The sequence below is a fragment of the Rhinolophus sinicus genome, chromosome 18 (genome assembly GCF_057876585.1).
Source record: "Rhinolophus sinicus isolate RSI-liver-muscle chromosome 18, RSI-T2T, whole genome shotgun sequence".
NCBI classification, from domain to species: Eukaryota; Metazoa; Chordata; class Mammalia; order Chiroptera; family Rhinolophidae; genus Rhinolophus; species Rhinolophus sinicus.
The window spans coordinates 115,951,109-115,968,184 of record NC_142518.1 but is presented as its reverse complement, the minus strand read 5'-3'; the positions used below and the strand labels follow the sequence as shown (position 1 = coordinate 115,968,184).

Sequence of the window (17,076 nt, the reverse complement as noted above, 5' to 3'; positions counted from 1 at the left end):
CCCCGTGCATTTCAAGAACTATGCTTCCCCACCCCACCCGCTAGTCAAGCATGTCCTCCCTAGTGCTTCCCATGACAGGTAACCAGAGGGGGAAAGCACATCACTGTCTTTTTAGCCCAATACACATTGTGAGCAATTACTATTAATTTCTTTACCTGAATAGGAGCTGGCCTGAGAGCAAAGAGTTCATTTCGAGCACCCTTGGTATAACCATTCATATTTACAAGGATGTGTATGCCATCCTGATGGATGCGATCGGCTGCTTTTCCATTGCATGGAATCTATGGAATAAAAAAAGAACTCACTATGTATACTCTCAGACTGATTCAATTAGTTTTAATGGAACTAAAGAGAACTCACATTCCCAGATACCAAAGTAGTAAGCGCACAAATTACACTAGTGTAGGGTAAAAATATGGTTAAGTGCCATTAAAAGGCCCCAAAGCATTACAGAAACAGAATATAGTTGACCCTTGAACAACACAGGTTTGGATCATGAGGGTCCACTTATACATGGGTGTGTGTGTTTTTTCAGTAAATATGCTGGAAAATTCTGGGGAGATTTGTGACAATTTGAAAAACTCGCAAACAAATCATATAGCCTAGAACTATTTAAAAAATGAGAAAAAGTTAGTTATGCCATGAATGCATAAACTATATATAGATACTAGTCCATTAGTCCATTTTATCATTTACTACCATAAACATACAAACTATAAAGTTAAAATTGATCTACACACACACACACACACACACACAGACCATATATGACTCCATCTGCAATTGAGAGAAATGCAAACAAAGATGCAGTATTACATCATAACTGCATAAAATTAACTGTAGGACACACCACACTACTGCAATAATTTCATAGCCACCTTCCTGTTGCAAGTGCCATGAGCTCAACTGTTGCTAAGTGTCGGCTTACAATGCCTCGTGACACTAGTCCCGTCAGCGCAAGCAGTTCGTTTCTCCAGTGAATTGCATGTCACAGTGAAAAGCAATCTCTTGTGGTTCTCGCATATTTTTCATCGTGTTTAATGCAATACTGTAAACCTGGGACCCACAAAGTGCCACCAGTGATGCTGGCAGTGCTCCCAAGCAGAGAAGTCATGACATTATAAGAAAAAGTTCAATTGCTTGGTATGTACCATAGATTGAGGTCTGCAGCTGTGGTTGCCACCACTTCAAGATGAATGAATCCAGCATAAGGACCATGATAAAACAAAAAAGGAATTTGTGAAGTCATCAGTGCAGCTTTGCCAGCAGGCTCAAAAACCTTGCACGTTTTGTGAAATACCTTTTTATCTCCTACTGAAAATGCAGCTTTTATGTGGGTGCAGGATTGTTCTAAGAAAGGCATACCTAGTGACTTATATGATTCGAGAAAAAGTGAAGTCATCATGATGTGACGAAGCAAAAGGCAGATGAAGGATCTCAAGTTGGAGAATTCAATCCCAGCAAAGTATTGTTTGATAACTTTATTAAGAAGTTTTTGCTTAAAAAAATGTCAGGATAACAGGAGAAGCACCTACTGCCAACCAAGAGGCAGCAGACGAGTTCCCAGACACCATTCGGAAAAATCACTAAGAAAGGATATCTGCTTGAACAGGTTTTGATGCAGAGAAAGTGCCCTCTTCTGGAAAAATAAGCCACAAAGGACATTCCTTAGTAAGGAAGAGAAGTGAGCACAGGATTTAAGGTAAGAAGGACCGGGCTAACTCCACTGTTTTGTGCCAACGCAGTCGGGTTAATGATCAGGACCGCCCTGATCTGTAAGCTGCTCCCCTGGAGCCTTGAAAGGAAAGGATAACACCAGTTGCCAGGCTTTTGGTTTTCCAAGAAGGCCTGGACAATGGGAACCTTTTCCTGGATTGGTTCCATCAATGCTTTGTCCCTGAGGTCAGGAAGTACCTGGCCAGTAAGGGACTGCCTTTAAGTCCTTTTGATGCTGGACAGCGCCCCTGGCCGCCCAGAACCCCATGACTTCAACACAAAGGCACTGAAGAGACCTCCTTGCCCCAAACATGGCGTCTCTAATTCAGCCTCTAGCTCGGGGTCATAGGACGTTAGGGCTCATCACACACGGTCTCTATGGAAAGGACTGTCAACACCAGGGAAGAGAACCTGACAGAGAGAACATCATGGAAGTCTGGAAGGATTACACCACTGAAGGTGCATCGTTGTTACAGAAAAAGCCGTGAAAGCCATGAAGTCCGGAACAATATTAATTCCTGCTGAAGAAAACCGTGTCCAGATGCTGCATGACCTCACAGGATTCACGACAGAGCCAATCGTGGAAATCACGGGAGAGACTGTAGATGTGGCAAAAAGGTAAGGTGTCCCAAGATATGGATCTTGGAGTAATTCAAGAGCTAACAGCCACGACACCAGAGGAATTAACAGATGACTTGGTGGCAATGAGAGCTTCCGAACCAGGGCCAGGCGATGAGAAGACAACAGAGAAACAGCAATGCCAGAGAACAACTGACATTAGATAGTCGGCAGGAGGGAGCTGATTACTCAGGACTGCCTCTGACTTCTTTTATGACACGGGCACTGAAACTACAGCAAACGGTGGAAGAAGTGGGACCATATAGAAACATTTTGAGGGAAATGAAAAAGCAAAATGTCCTTCCATAGAGTTACACCAAGGGTACCTGCCTCTGCTGCCTCCCATGCCACCTCCCCCGCCTCTGTCCCCAGGCGGCATAACCAGCCCCTCCTCTTCCTCCGCCTACTCAACGTGAAGACCATGAGGATGAAGACCTATGATGATCCACTTCCACTTCACAGTAAAGCATCATCATGCGGTACAGTTAATAAACTTATCTGTTGTGTGCGGGTGTCTTCGTGTGAAAATCTAAGAACTGTATGAGATGGTTCTGTGTCACCGTCATTGTCGCCTAAGTATTCATCAATGTAGAACACCGTGTGCAAGATTTGAGTGGAAGTAGATAGCCTATCCTTACGTAGGCACAAGGTGAGTGCTATGTACTATAAAATTAAGGTGTTAGTTTCCTTACTGTTTTATAACTTTGCTTTCAAAGAAGTACATTACCATACAGTATGCCTCTCTCGTAATTGAAAAAACTGAGTATCAGGTGATTGATATTTTTAAAAAATGCAACAATGTTTCCAATAGTGTATTGTGACTGTGACTGTAATAATGCATGTCACAAATATTTTATAAGCAGTCACTGATTAGTGTACAGGCTAGGCTACTGTGAACCAATCGTATCAATGACACTAGGCTGCCATAAAGCATCACATTGCTGCTTCCTCACTACCAATGCATGAATCGTTATACGTGTAAATAAATATTAATTTTCTCATACTATCTTTTCAGTTTTGAGGTCTAGTGTTAGTAATATGTATAACATCCAGTGTTTTGCATCGTACCAGGTGATATTGATGTAGGTACTGACAGAAAGACGATTCATCCTGTAAACAGATGACATAAACTTACAGTATCAATACAGTACTGTAAATGTAATTTCTCTTATGATTTTCTCTAGCTTACTTCATTGTAAGAGCACAGTATATAATTCATGTAACACATAAAATAGGTGTTAATCGACTGTTTCTATCATCAGTAAGGCTTCTGGTCGTCAGTAGGCTAGTAGTAGGTAAGTTTGTGCAGTTAAAAGTTATACGTGGATTTTTGGCTACATGGGGGTCGGTACCCCTAACCCAGCATTGTTCAAGGGTCAACTGTACAGAAGACTTTACTTCTACATCGAATGAGTAACAAGGCTTCATAGAGAAGTTGGTATCTGAATGGGTCTTCAAAGATGGACAGGAGTTTGAGGGAGCTGCACAGAATACAATCTTGTTAGAGAACAGTATAAATACAGAACCAGAGTAAAGTGTATGGTAGGTTTAAAAAACGGTGAGTAGATCACTTCCATTCTGTATAGGATATACATGGGTGATGGGTGGTTAAAAACTATTGGCAGGGGGCGGCCGGTTAGCTCAGTTGATTAGAACTCTGTGCTCTTAACACCAAGGTTGCCAGTTTGATCCCCACATGGGCCACTATGAGCTGCGCCCTCCACAACTAGATTGAAACAACTGCTTGACTTGGAGCTGATGGGTCCTGGAAAAACACACTTAAATAAATAAAAGTTTTTTTAAAAAAAGAAAAGTATTGGCAAGCAAGGTTGAGGTCAAACTTAGAGAGTTGTGAAGGCTATGCTGAAGAGTTTAGACTTCAGTCAATAAGTAGTGAGGCCCTAAAGACCTCAGAAGTGGATGGCGATATGCTTCTTGGTCACAGAGACTTCAACCCTACATCAAAAATAGTTGGGTATATTTCCAAAGCAACAGCTCTATTGCATATTATTTATTAAATGACGAGTCTCACAACCCTTCCGCTAGGGCTTCAATGATTCATGCATTAATTTCTAGATATACTATACACTGCATACCACTATTAGTTACTAAAGCAGCCAAAGGAGTCTATAAAAAAACTCTAGTCTACACCCTTAGCAAATTAATTCCCTCACACAGTTTCAATCTTTTAATTTACCACAAAACTTATACTCCTAGACGAAATAGCAATAGAGCCAAGTATAGAAATAAAGATAACCAAAGGCCCATGAAAACAGGTCATCTAAAGAAGGTATATCTACTTTCTTTAAATGACCTATTTATTTAAGTCTTCTTCCAAGCCACCATTTTGTTCAATTGATTCAAGTAGTATTAAGTATCAACTGTCACAAGTCCTGGCTCAATCTCCAGAAACGTTTTATGTTCAAGCCCAAACATACCACATTTCTTTTTCATTTGCAACCTCAGCAAAATCCATGCAGATTACAAATGTAAATGATCAAAGAATTAAGATCAAAGCAACTGCCCGTATGTGGTAGCTGAGGTTAAATACCCATCATAAAAAACACAAGCTATACGCCAATAGTTTTATGCACTATTTGCTGAAAATTAAAAGTTGGAAGTGTAAGAGTTTCACCTACCTGAGAAAGATCGATGAAATGATTGGCTTCTGCCATCACCTTCACTCGGAAGTTTGTGCCATCATCTGGGCTCAGGGCATAACAGAATACCTGAAAGGCAGCACACAGTGTGTTTACTAACCCTGGCTCAAATCTTTCAAAAAGACATGGGGCTGAATCCCCAATGGCGACAATAAAGCCACCACTGTGGGTTTGTTTGGTGTGTTTTATGAACCAATAGCAACCCTAGGGAAATACTAGTCTTACCTCAAATTTATCAGGATTGTGCATGCCGGGGATAGACTGCATAAGGTGAGAAGTAGGATGATTCCCAAAGTCAGAACTCACATATCCTACACGCAGTCGACCATCACTGAGCTTCAAGTCTTTTGGATGTTCATATGGTGGCTTATGAAGGACATTAATCTACCAATGGAATCCAATGCTTGTTAGTCAAGTTGCATCTGTACGTAAATTTTCATCTAGGAAAAATGACTAAAAACACACCAAACCTGTACCTCACACCTGTTGGCAATGGTTTGCCCAGAATACTTCATATAATTAATTCATATAGCCAGTTCAATGCAACCTTAACATTTTATATACTGTGCTTCATACTTTGACATGTTCCCTCAGAAATAGCCCGAGCAAATCTAAAACTCGTAGAAAGGAGGCAGTGTAGACAAAGCATGACATACCCTGCATTTTAGAAAATTCTGTAGGGAAGCATTTAAAAAGACAAACCAACCAACCACAGAATTACACCTAGCACTCCAACATATCCTGCCGAGCAAAGTCCCACCTTTGATCAAGTATGTAGTGCTCTGATTCTCAAAGGTGAGTGGTATAAAATACCAAACACTTTATTAAACATTAGGTTTCATATTAAAGGAAGAACACCACCAGTCTATCGCTAGTATTTCAATTAAGAATTCCCTTATGGGATGGACTGGGCTCTGACTGAAACAGGACACAATGGAAGAAGGGGCCTCTGGGTGGCTGATCAAGTTTCATTTCTCATCTTAGATGGTATTCACACCTTATGATAACTCACAGAGCAATATATTTGATTCATGTGGTTTCTGTCTGTGCTTTAATTTTCAACAAAAAAGATTAAAAGACTCGCACCTTATCTAAGCAGAGGTTCCCATGCCTCTCAGCAATAGCCTTCCTGAAGCCATGAGAAAGAGGATACAGCATGCTATGGTGAGGATGCACAGAGGGCAACCTATTCTTCTCTAACTGGTCAGCCACGATACTGACCAACTTCTTCATTCGCTCATCATAGTCTGTCCAATCACAGACAATCTAGAGGAGGCAAAAAAAGAAGTTATACAGAAAGCCCCAGCCCAGGATGTAACATTTTATGTGTCTGTGGCCTAAAGTACTGTCAGTCAGATAACCTATTAAAAACAGTGTCTCCTGTCTCCAGGCAGCCTTTGATTAATATGGTACATAACAATTCAAAAGTGATTGCAACACTAAAAGCCAATTACTGGCCTATTATTCTTTACCTGCAGGCAATGAGCCAAGTTACAATAAGCATCAGGAAAATCAGGTTTAAGTTTCAGAGCAGTGCGGTAAGAAGCTATTGCTTCTGGAATATTCCCTGAATCCTAGAAATAGAGTGGAATGGTTACAATTTTTCCTAACATTAAACATCAGGCACTAAGATGGCATATTACAGTAAACGGAAGTACCTTGTGAATGGAAGCCAGATTGCTGTGGGCATCTGCAAACGCAGGGTTAATCTGAATGGCACGAGTGTAACACTGCAAGGCCCCCTGGACATCCTGCATCTCCTTTAGAGTGTTCCCCATGTTAGAGTAGGCGTCAGCAAAGGTGGGGCTGATTCTAAAGGAGAGGACACAGGTTGTGTTTACCCAGTACAGAAACCTTAACTCCCTGCAATGGGAGTTTCGTCTGTGGTTACCAAGTCTTTTTATTTTAGCACAAGCCAAATGTGCAAATGCCAAACATTTAAAATCTTAAAGAAAAAGAACTAAGGCTGGGAGTCTCTCACCGAATAGCCTCCTTATAATGCATCAGCGCTTCCTGCAGTTTCCCCTGCTGTTGCAGTACGCTTGCTAGATTTGAATGGGCAGCAGCAAATTCTGGGAAGACCTAGAAAGAGTCCAGAAAATTGAGGTTTACAAAAGCTGCTCAAACAGCAGTGGTACTCACTGCAACACCTTCACACCCCCACCCTTCTCTCCTCCACCTTCTCCAAGTCTCTTCGTCCTTCAAAGCCCAGGAGCCCAAAGCCTGCCTCTTCTTTATTTTAATTTCACACCTCTCCCCATTTCAAAACAGGAAGTAGACCCCTCTTCATCTTAGCTGACGCCAGTCACTCCAGAGTCTCTGTCTTCTGAACTCCCGCCCCACCTACCAACCACCATGACAGCCATCAGGCACTGAAATGATGTCCTTATTGGCAACGTCTCTTGAAGTGTAGCTTATGGTCCAAGTTTTCTGTGCAGATCTTATCTACCTATAGAATAATCAACTCAATGTAGGGATTTTCTTAAACGTCACACAGGACCTCACTCATACCTTATGTACTCGATTATTGGTTCAATGAATGATTCAACCACTCGTTTTCCAAGAGGTGGATGACATGGTGAACTTAACTGCCTTCCGTCTGCTATCACACAGACAAAACACCCAGCCACACCACCCTCAACATACTTCTAATGCTTTGCGATACAAGCGGACTGCCTCCTCAATGTTCCCCTGTTCTCGTTTGATATTGGCGAGGTTATTCAGCGAGTCCGCATGGGTGGGACACAGTCGGAGAGCTGTATTGTAACAGTCTTCCGCTTCGGCAACCTAGAACACAAAACGAACTATTCAAAACCTGTACAGAGGAAACACAGGACCACTCCTGATATTATTCTTTTTTTTTTTTTTTCTGATATTCTATAATTGCTTCCTTAAGCCTAATGGCTGGTAAGATTCCAGAAAAATCAGTATTTCTGCTTTTTTCCCTCTCAACCGAAACTCCAAAGGAAAACAATTTACTGCCTCAATACTTAACACAACATGTACCAAAACAGACTTTTTTAATCCGACCAGGTAACAAGGAAATAGACTGAAAAAAATCCTTACACTGCCCTTCTCTTTGAGAGCGTTGGCGAGGTTGCAGTAAGCATCGGGGAAATGTGGCTGCAGTTCAATAGCTCGCCTGTAGGTGTCGATCGCCAGATCGATCAGGCCCTGCTCGTAGTATACACAAGCCAGGTTGCCATGCACCACCGCGTGATTGGGGCTCAGGCTCAGGGCACGAAGGTAAGCTGCCACAGCTCTGTAAATGACACACACAATGCAACTGACTTCCAGTGGATGCTCTGCTACAATTAATTCATGCTACACTATACCAAAGAATATCAACCGTAATTAGTTACCATTCATTCATGCTATCCTATACTTAACCTCAAGTCAAAATTGCACCTTTATGAACTATACCTTTACACTGAAAAGTTTTCTATTCCCACATAAGAAATAGGCTTTCCGATGACACCAACAAAAAAAGTTGAAAGTCAGGATTTACTTAGCTTTCTGAATGGGATCAAAGGAATGTTAGTCTAAAAGATAACCATTTCGACATTTTTACAAGAAAGAAAATTTCAACTGAACTCCTAGTGAGAAAGATAATGGGTTTGTGGAAAGCCAACAGTGAAGTCAGGCAACAATACTTACAAATAAAAGGTAACACAGCAGACACGATCAGGGAAAAGCAACATACTAGAAAGGGAAATGTTATTTCAATGGACCACTGTCATAATTTCAGTCTAAACTCTCAAGTGTCAGTACAATGACTACAGAAAATCTATCAAATAGAACATTCTCTCACCTGTCAAAAATCCGTGCTTCTTTCAAGACATTTCCTAAATTAATATAAGCATCCAGGAAATTGGGATCAAGTGTGACAGCCTAAAAATTATAAAACAATTACTTAGAGCAAGTTAGGATTTCAGATCAACTTCTGAATTACAAAAGTTTTTTTTTTAATCTGAGATACATTTAGACCTCTAACAAATTACATTTTCTAGTATAATTAAACCTTATGTCTTTCATTTTCAAAACCCAATTATTTTAATACCTATTCAGTGTTCATTATTCACAAATCTCAATGTTATCAAAATAACGTCTCATGTAATATAAGAGCAAGTTGTGTCCTGAAGGGAAATATTTTAAATTGGGTCTACTCCAATTTCATCGAGCTGAATACTTCCGATGGTTGGCCCTATTTTATTCACGATTAATCAACCTAATTCTTCTACAACATAATGGCGGGAGGCAGCAGCAAGCTCTAACTGAAAAAATATGTACCCCAGTAACTACAACTGCATGCTCAGTAAGACCTCAGTAAGCTATGGAATTAAGAGTTCTATACTCAGTAAGGTACATTACTTCAAGGAGATACTAACCATTAAATGGTTTCATCCAAGTAGTTCTGAAGTTGTCTAAAAACATGGCCAGCTATATCTAGAGCAGTGATTTTCAACCCTGGCAGTATATGAAGAATTCACCTCCTAAAAGGTGCCTGGGCTCCATGACAGGCCAGTTAAATCAGACCCTTTCAAGATGGAGCCAGGACATGCGGATCTTTTATGAGCTGTTCATGTGCAACCAAGGTAGAGAACCACTGAGCAAGAGAGGTAGGTGCTGCTCTCGTGTAATAACAAACACTGAAGAGGCAAAGGCAGTTAACTGTGAACACATTCAAGATTCATGAAGAACACCTCTGCATCACTCAGAGGGCAACTCTATACTAAAGACTGCATGATGCACTTAATTTAGATTGGCTACATTGACAGATGTCCACCCCCAAAGTTTTAACTCTTTATTAGGAAAAATTTCAAACATGTACCAAAGCAGAGGAATCTAACAAACTCCCAGGTCTCCATTATTCAACTTCAACAATTAATAAATCATATTAAATCTTATTTAGCAACCTAACTCCCTCTCTTCCCAGATCATTTTGAAGCTAATCCCAGATATCTCAGTCTACCCGAAAATATTTCAGAATGGATCTCAGGGACTAGACAGAATACTTTTTCCTCCCAACATAACCACAGTACCAATGTAACACCTAAAAAAGTGACAGCAATTCCTTCTACCAGATATCCATTCAGTGGTCCAATTCCTGACCAACTTTGATTCAGGATCCAAGTAAGACCCATACAATTTGTCAACATGTCTTTGTGAGTTTCTTTTCATCTTTTAAATTAAATGTGCTTTAAGCCTCCATTTTTATTCCTGTAATTTGCTGAAAAAAATTCAGTCACTGTCCTGTGCAGCTGGCCATGACTTTGATCTTGCCTGCTGCATCCCTATGGCATCCTTTAACACGTTCCACTATCCCACGTATTCCCTGTAAATTGGTCGAGACACAAGCTTAATCAGATTTGGGTTCTTTTCTTTTTCTTCAAGGCCACTTCCCTGGTGGAACTGTTTACCACAAGGTACAGAATGTCAGACTGTTTGTCCCTTTTCTGTCACTGGTAAATTTCTAAATCTATTAGAGGTGATACTCTGATTCTGTCATTCCTTCTTCATCCAGTAGCTGTACAACTTGTGGAAAGAGAACCTCCCTCTTATCGACTACTGGGTTACCCTGAGGTCCGGTTCATACAAAGGAGGGGTCATATGATTTATTCTTCCCTTTCCAACCAGTTTTCAAAATGAGTTGCTCCTTATCTTCCAAAGGTGACCACTGAATTTCTTCTGAGTATAATTATGAATTCATGGATTTCAACATATTTGACAAGTTTCAATGTACTTCAGTCACGATTCCTACTGAAGCTCAAGTCCCATTTTTAGGCAGTGGGAGCCTCTTCCAGCTGCCTCCTGAGTCCTTTCGACACAATCAAAGCAATATATCAAAGCTTCCCTGCTTTCTGGTATGACAAGAAACTCCAGATTCATTTTGTACATTTTCTGCCCCGGAGCTGGAATCAGCCTTTTTGCCAAGAAGCCGTGCTTCTTTACAGTAAAGCTGCCTATTTTTAAAAACAGGGTTTTTATTTACTAAAGTACATTTCCAATGCAAAAGTGGAAACTGCCATATCATATACAACCCAACAAACACTGTGATAGTGTCAGAGAAACAAAGGTGTTGTGAGACTGCGTAAAGAAGGCCCGTTATTTAGTTCTAGTAAAAACATCCTGCAAACATGAACACTTTATGAATACCAATTTTTAATTTAATGACTAACCTTTTCAAAGTGATGAATTGCGAGCCAAATTTCCCCTTGTGCATTGAAAACACAGCCAAGATTACTCCAAGCTACTGCAAAGTTCGGTTGCGTCTCAATTGCTTTCAAATAACACGCCTTAGGAGGGGTTAATGAAAGAAGATGGGAGGGGAAGGAGGTAAAGGGAAAGGGGAAAATTTGTAAAGGGAAAAAAAAAGATTGGGGGGGGGGAGGAAGAAGGTGATATCATTATTCCTTCTCTGACCAGCCAAAAGTGACCCTGCAGCATAGGCTCGCTTGCGCCAAAACTAATGCGCTGCCACAGCTGGCTGCTCCTGCGCCTGCGCCACCAGAACCCAGGTGCAAACCACCATGTTCAGTTCTGCCAACCGACGACCAACCCTTACACTGGGACTCATCTGAGAAGTCAGCTGCCTGAAGACTACGCTGGACTTATCGCAACACCCAGGGGCTCTTGTCATGTTCTCAAGTGATCGCTAGAGGGCGCCACTTAAGGCCAAGTCTTCCCACCACCTCCACCCACCTTTCCCAAAGTGTCCTCTGAGGTGTTAATAGGCATCAGTGGAATAAAAAGGAGTTCATGATCAAATCAACTAGGAAAACAAAACTACGGGACTTCCCTAGGCCTTGACTAGCACATACAGGGTTCCCTGACCTCAGTTGACCATGGACCTCTTCTTTCACAGAGCATTTGATCAGAATACTGTGCAACACATTTTGGGAAATGCTGCTCTAACCAGTAATATTCCTCACTAACACCAAAACTACGCTGAGAAACGTTTTTGTGCCAAGTCAGAGATCTTAAAGACAGGCTCCAAGTCACATCCTCCCAATGCCCCTATCTTCCACTGGGAACTGAAGCTGAAACCTCGTATGACAGGATTGCACCTAGGTTGAGGTCCCTGTAATGCGAGCGCAAACATCGCTTGCGCAACCTAACAGCATCGCACTGCGCGGTCGCTGCGAACTGCTGCGCTTCATAGAACACCCCTAGACGCAGCAAACGGCCAACCAGATCCATTAATCTACTAGACAGGCCCATAGAGAATATTTGTTTCATGAGATTAGTTGGACTCGAGGTATGTTACAACCCAATTTTATCCAAAAAGGCTACAGAATAGGACTGAGGGAGCCAGTCAATCAGATTACTCATCTAGTCAACCGTTCACAGGGGCTCATTCGCACGCATGGCGCATTAACGCTGCGCAGCCTTTGCGCTACTGCAGGGTCACAGCGCATCATCAGAAGAGCAGAATGCTGCAATCCAAACAAAGAAGAAAAAAGGAAAAAAATGAACAACGAGAAGAGTTAGAAGCTTTTACTAGAAAATTATCTCTAATCATTTTTAATATCAATTAACTTTTACTTATCTTTGACAGAATTGTGGCTATAGTATAAAACATTCTCTTACATAACTTGCTTGTAAAGAAAATTATTTTAAGCTGTTTCTGAAGCCACAAGACAGAAGATTCAGGCATGGAGGCAAATCGTTTTGCTGTGGCAGTTACAAACCCGTTACCATATTTCCCATCATGTGACTTTTCGGTGCGTTCCTTGCTGGAAGAGGAGGAGGTGTGTGTCTGCCCTAGATCCAGGCCTCGAGCTCCCTTCAGCGAGGCACCTTACGCATGGAATAGGAGGTTTCACCCACCTGAAACCTTCTAAATACAATATCAATGGTGAAAAACCAAAAACAAGAGAGAAAATAAAAACAAGATCATTAGTAAAAGTTCAACAAAGCAATTGAAATTCTTTGGATGTCTATTACATATGGGAATGAGGACAGTCTCAAGTCTGTAACATGGGAACATGCAGAAGGGAGAGGGTTAATCAGGGCTATTGCATACAGCAGGGATTTTTGCTGGAAGAAAGGCTCTGCGTGTTCTACAAAGACAAGTTAATTTTGCTTCATCTACTAGGAATATGCTGGCTTGAATTTTCAAATGCACTGATTACAAAAGAAATACATTGCATTTCACTCAAGAGTATTTTCTTTTTCACTAAGTTCTCACAAAACAGAATAACATTTTTCAAACTAGGTGTCTCCAGAGCTCTGAAATAAAGAAGTCAGCAACCTAAGGCAGGCGCAATGTCTCAGCCTAAACCGATCTCTAAAGCTGCAGTGAAGTGCAATTCATGTTAGCTGTCCGCTTGGTGGGGTGACAATTAATAGGCGCTTATCAAATATTTGTTCTATAAATTACCAATTGCATTTGTCAGCTAAGATCGAAATCAATTAGAGTTCATCAGATGGAAACCTACATAAGGTTAATCCAAAGTGTCAGCAGAATTTATGAGCTACGCACTTAAAACTAGTGCCTTTTACCACGACGTGGTGCTGAAAATCCTTCTCCCTCCCTGGGTGAAGCAGTCAAACAGACAGCTACGCTGCGCATACACTCCACGCATCAGCATGCGCGTGGGGCTCAGAGCAACAGGTGGGAGTTTCAGAAGCATTCTGGTTTCTCCCCACTCCTCACCCCTGCAGCGCGGTTGCGTAAGGTGGCTTGTAACAAGACAATTTCATTTATAAATTTAATTTAAAATTATGCCAAAAGCTTTAATAACCCAACCTGGTGTTCAAATTCATTATTTGGAAACACAGAATGCTAAAAGCCACCTTTCCACTTTGGCAAGTTTTCTTTCGATCAGTCCATTTCCCAAACAAACCAGCTTTGTCCTTCTGACTTTTTTTTTTTAAGGAGGTAGGGTGGGGAGGAGTAAAAGAAGGAAGTAAAGAAAAGAAGGTAGACAACTAGGACCGGAAAAGGGGGGAAAGGAACTTGGGGGAGGGGTGGGGACAAGAAGGGGCAGGATGTTCCAATTATTAATTTGCAATCATTTTAACAGCCTTTCTTCCACTGTAAAAAGGGTGAGGAAGATGAAGGGAGGAAGGTTAAACAAGAATTTAAATGCCAGTATTACAGGGTAACATTTGGATGAAATTCTTCTCCACTTACAAGCCACAAAGGACTTAGAAGAGCAGCACTTTCAATGGCACCTGCATCATATAGGAGTCTTGAGCCAAATCACAGGCGCTCTGCTTGTCACCCAGCAGGCAAGCCTCAGATTTGAAGCAATGTTATTTATTCCCACATAAGAGCATGTCGGAGCCCACTGTTATAGAGATGATCTAGCTCAGCAGAAAGGCTCCCAAATGTTCAGCTTCATGCTTTACCCCCAGATTTAGAACAGATATGCCAAAGCCTGGCCCTGCTCTAGTCTGAGGCGCTTCGTGCCGTCAGTTTTCCTCGGTTTCATAGGACTGGTTTGTGAAGATAGCTCAATGGAGAGTTGAAGACTTGGCAAAAAGTACACATTTTCATAACACTGATGTTTAAATGTGTTCTATCAAACACCTACCTTGGCTTCTTCCAAGCGACCCAGGGCTTTGAGCAGGTTCCCCAGGTCACTGCGAACACAGTACAAATCCTAGAAACCAGAGATACCGTCATTAATTATACTCTTTTTCGACCAAAAATATCTTGAAATACTTATTTATGCATCTAGCTTCCTATCATTTTATTCTGTCAACTGAAGACACTGCATGACAAATTTAAGTACAGAACGACAATCTGTCACCCTCGATTCCAAATTCCAGAAAGTTCCTAAAACTCATCTGATGATTAATCCTGACCTGAACGGGTACAAAGTTATTCACAGAGTTTGTTGATCCCACTTGGTGTAAATACTCAGACCTTTCGCTGCAGAAATGTGAATGTGTTTTACTAGAAGGTGCTGCTCCAGACCCACCTGGGAGTTTCATACATGCTATTACCATCTTTCTAAAATCCTAAAAATTCTGAATTTTGAAATGCATTTGATCCCAACAGTTTCAGACAAAAGATTTATATTATATTGTATTATACCCAGTCTTACAGTAAAATAAGACCGCGTCTTATATTAATTTTTGCTCCAAAAGACGCATTAGAGCTCACTGTCCAGCTAGGTCATATTTTCAGGAAAACACAGTATAGCTTTTCCTCTCCCCAAATGTCAGTCGTGCTTTAAAAAAAAAAAATCTAGTATTTGTTCAACTATTTTGTTCAAGGTTCAGATGAATCATTCCTATTATCAAGGGCCAAAAATTTTCCATAGTGGGAAAAAGGATTTAGCCATGATTAGCTCTCAGCAAACCTACCCTTAGACTCTCAAACATATTTAGAAACCCTGACTTCATTTCACTATTAAGATTACCATCCAACCAAAGCTTCAATCCTGGCACCTGCCACTAGATTACCCATTAGTATTAAGTGCCATTAGAGTTGAGTGGGTGAATAATGAAAAGCAGTTGACTCTGCTTTTTATTAGCAGCACAATTGTGTAGCTACTCATCTGACTCACCAGTCCCTTCATTAGTATGAAAGACATGTCGTGAGAACAGTGAGCTTAAATTTTTATGTCCTTGTTTGCCTTTGTAACTCAAAGCAGTCCACAAGCAGAGACAATGGCAATAGGGGTAGACTCATCATTCCAAACTGTTACATGGGTGGGAGAGCCTTAAATTAAGGCCTAGAAAGTGAAATTTTGTGAACTGTGCCGAAGCATCTCATATGTATTATTCTGTGTGCAACTGTACTGTGGTTTACAGAATCAGGTAGTTCACTGTACCGACAAACAGCTTTTGTGACTGTATATTATCATCTATCAGGTGAACCAAACAGCCAGCCGACAGGCTGCCACGGAACCCTGATGTAACTATCCATCGAGCAACGACTGCTATTTGGGAGAGGATGGCAATCTCCAACCTCAGGCACAAGACGCTGATGTTAACTCTCCAAACATCATAGATGCCCATTAATCTCATTACATACTTCTCCACTAATGAGTCGAAGCGCTTTTTAACCCTATTCATAGTCTCAGGAGTAATTAATTCTATAACCTTGCTATCTATACTTTGTATGATTTCCTCCCTAAGCTTTAAGGGTTACCCTTCTGTTTTGCCGGACCATGACTGAACAATCCAATCTATTCATGCAAGCTCCTTCTACTATACCTGATTACTGTGGTTATGCATAGCTTTGGACTTTTACCAACCCCTGTGTCTTTTCTGAGCCATAATAATCAGAAGGCCTGTAATAATTCTTCAAGAATGACCTAATGGGCTATACATTGCAGCCAACTGTTGCATAATTTCACCCTCTAGTTTCCATACTCTGGGATGAATGCCATCTAAGACCTGACAGTGTACGCATCTATATTTAGTTATATCATCTAGTTCCATTAGAGCACACTAAATCAAGTTAACACAATGACCATAGGAAAAGGAGATTATCTTCAAGCTCACTGTAAGATAATCAATAAGGAAGTTTTAGGAAAAGGTAAAACATATCATCTTAAATATAACAGTGAAATCCAATTCTCCCACTTGGGGACCTAATCCTTTATGCATGAACAGCTAATTTCTAGAGAATTCAAAAATACCTCTATTCTCCTAAAAGTTCAAAACCTAAGACATCAATTCTGCTTCATTCATCAAAAGAAAACCATGTCTGCTAAGAGAATTACATTTCTCAAATCTGGCCCATTCTATCCATTCCCGAGTTAATACCTTTAATGCAAACCTTTAATCAATTCAATAATATGCTTGGAACTGTAGAGGGAAGAAATTAATAGAATCCTTACCATAGAGGGGATTACAATCTATGTGGAAACACAAGACACATAGATATTAAATGCCCACATGGTGGTAGAGAATTTTAGAGAATGACCTCAAAAAAGAAATGTAAGCTGGGCCTTAAAAGATGAGGACTTATTTTTTCCAGGTGACATTGAATATTATTTTACATTAGTTTCAGGTGTACAGTGTAGTGGTTAGACATTTATATAATCTACGAAGTGATCCCCCCAATTAGTCTAGTCCCCATCTGGCACCATACAGTTACTACAATATCATTGACTCT

At 40.9% G+C, this 17,076-nt stretch overlaps 1 protein-coding gene across 2 annotated transcripts in view; it reads right to left on the bottom strand.

The window, feature by feature from the left end:
- The window catches only part of OGT (O-linked N-acetylglucosamine (GlcNAc) transferase), a 40,004-nt gene that overhangs the window by 15,072 nt on the left and 7,856 nt on the right, over positions 1 to 17,076 (bottom strand). For both annotated transcript variants that reach the window (XM_019747969.3, XM_019747968.3), the window contains exons 4-15: positions 14,537 to 14,605; positions 11,174 to 11,290; positions 8,806 to 8,885; positions 8,061 to 8,256; positions 7,641 to 7,781; positions 6,976 to 7,076; positions 6,653 to 6,806; positions 6,467 to 6,568; positions 6,081 to 6,260; positions 5,220 to 5,378; positions 4,974 to 5,063; positions 156 to 281 (exon numbers count right to left, since the gene is read on the bottom strand). In XM_019747969.3, coding sequence (XP_019603528.1) covers positions 156 to 281; positions 4,974 to 5,063; positions 5,220 to 5,378; positions 6,081 to 6,260; positions 6,467 to 6,568; positions 6,653 to 6,806; positions 6,976 to 7,076; positions 7,641 to 7,781; positions 8,061 to 8,256; positions 8,806 to 8,885; positions 11,174 to 11,290; positions 14,537 to 14,605 — 1,515 coding nt within the window. The remainder of the gene's footprint in view (positions 1 to 155; positions 282 to 4,973; positions 5,064 to 5,219; positions 5,379 to 6,080; positions 6,261 to 6,466; positions 6,569 to 6,652; positions 6,807 to 6,975; positions 7,077 to 7,640; positions 7,782 to 8,060; positions 8,257 to 8,805; positions 8,886 to 11,173; positions 11,291 to 14,536; positions 14,606 to 17,076) is intronic.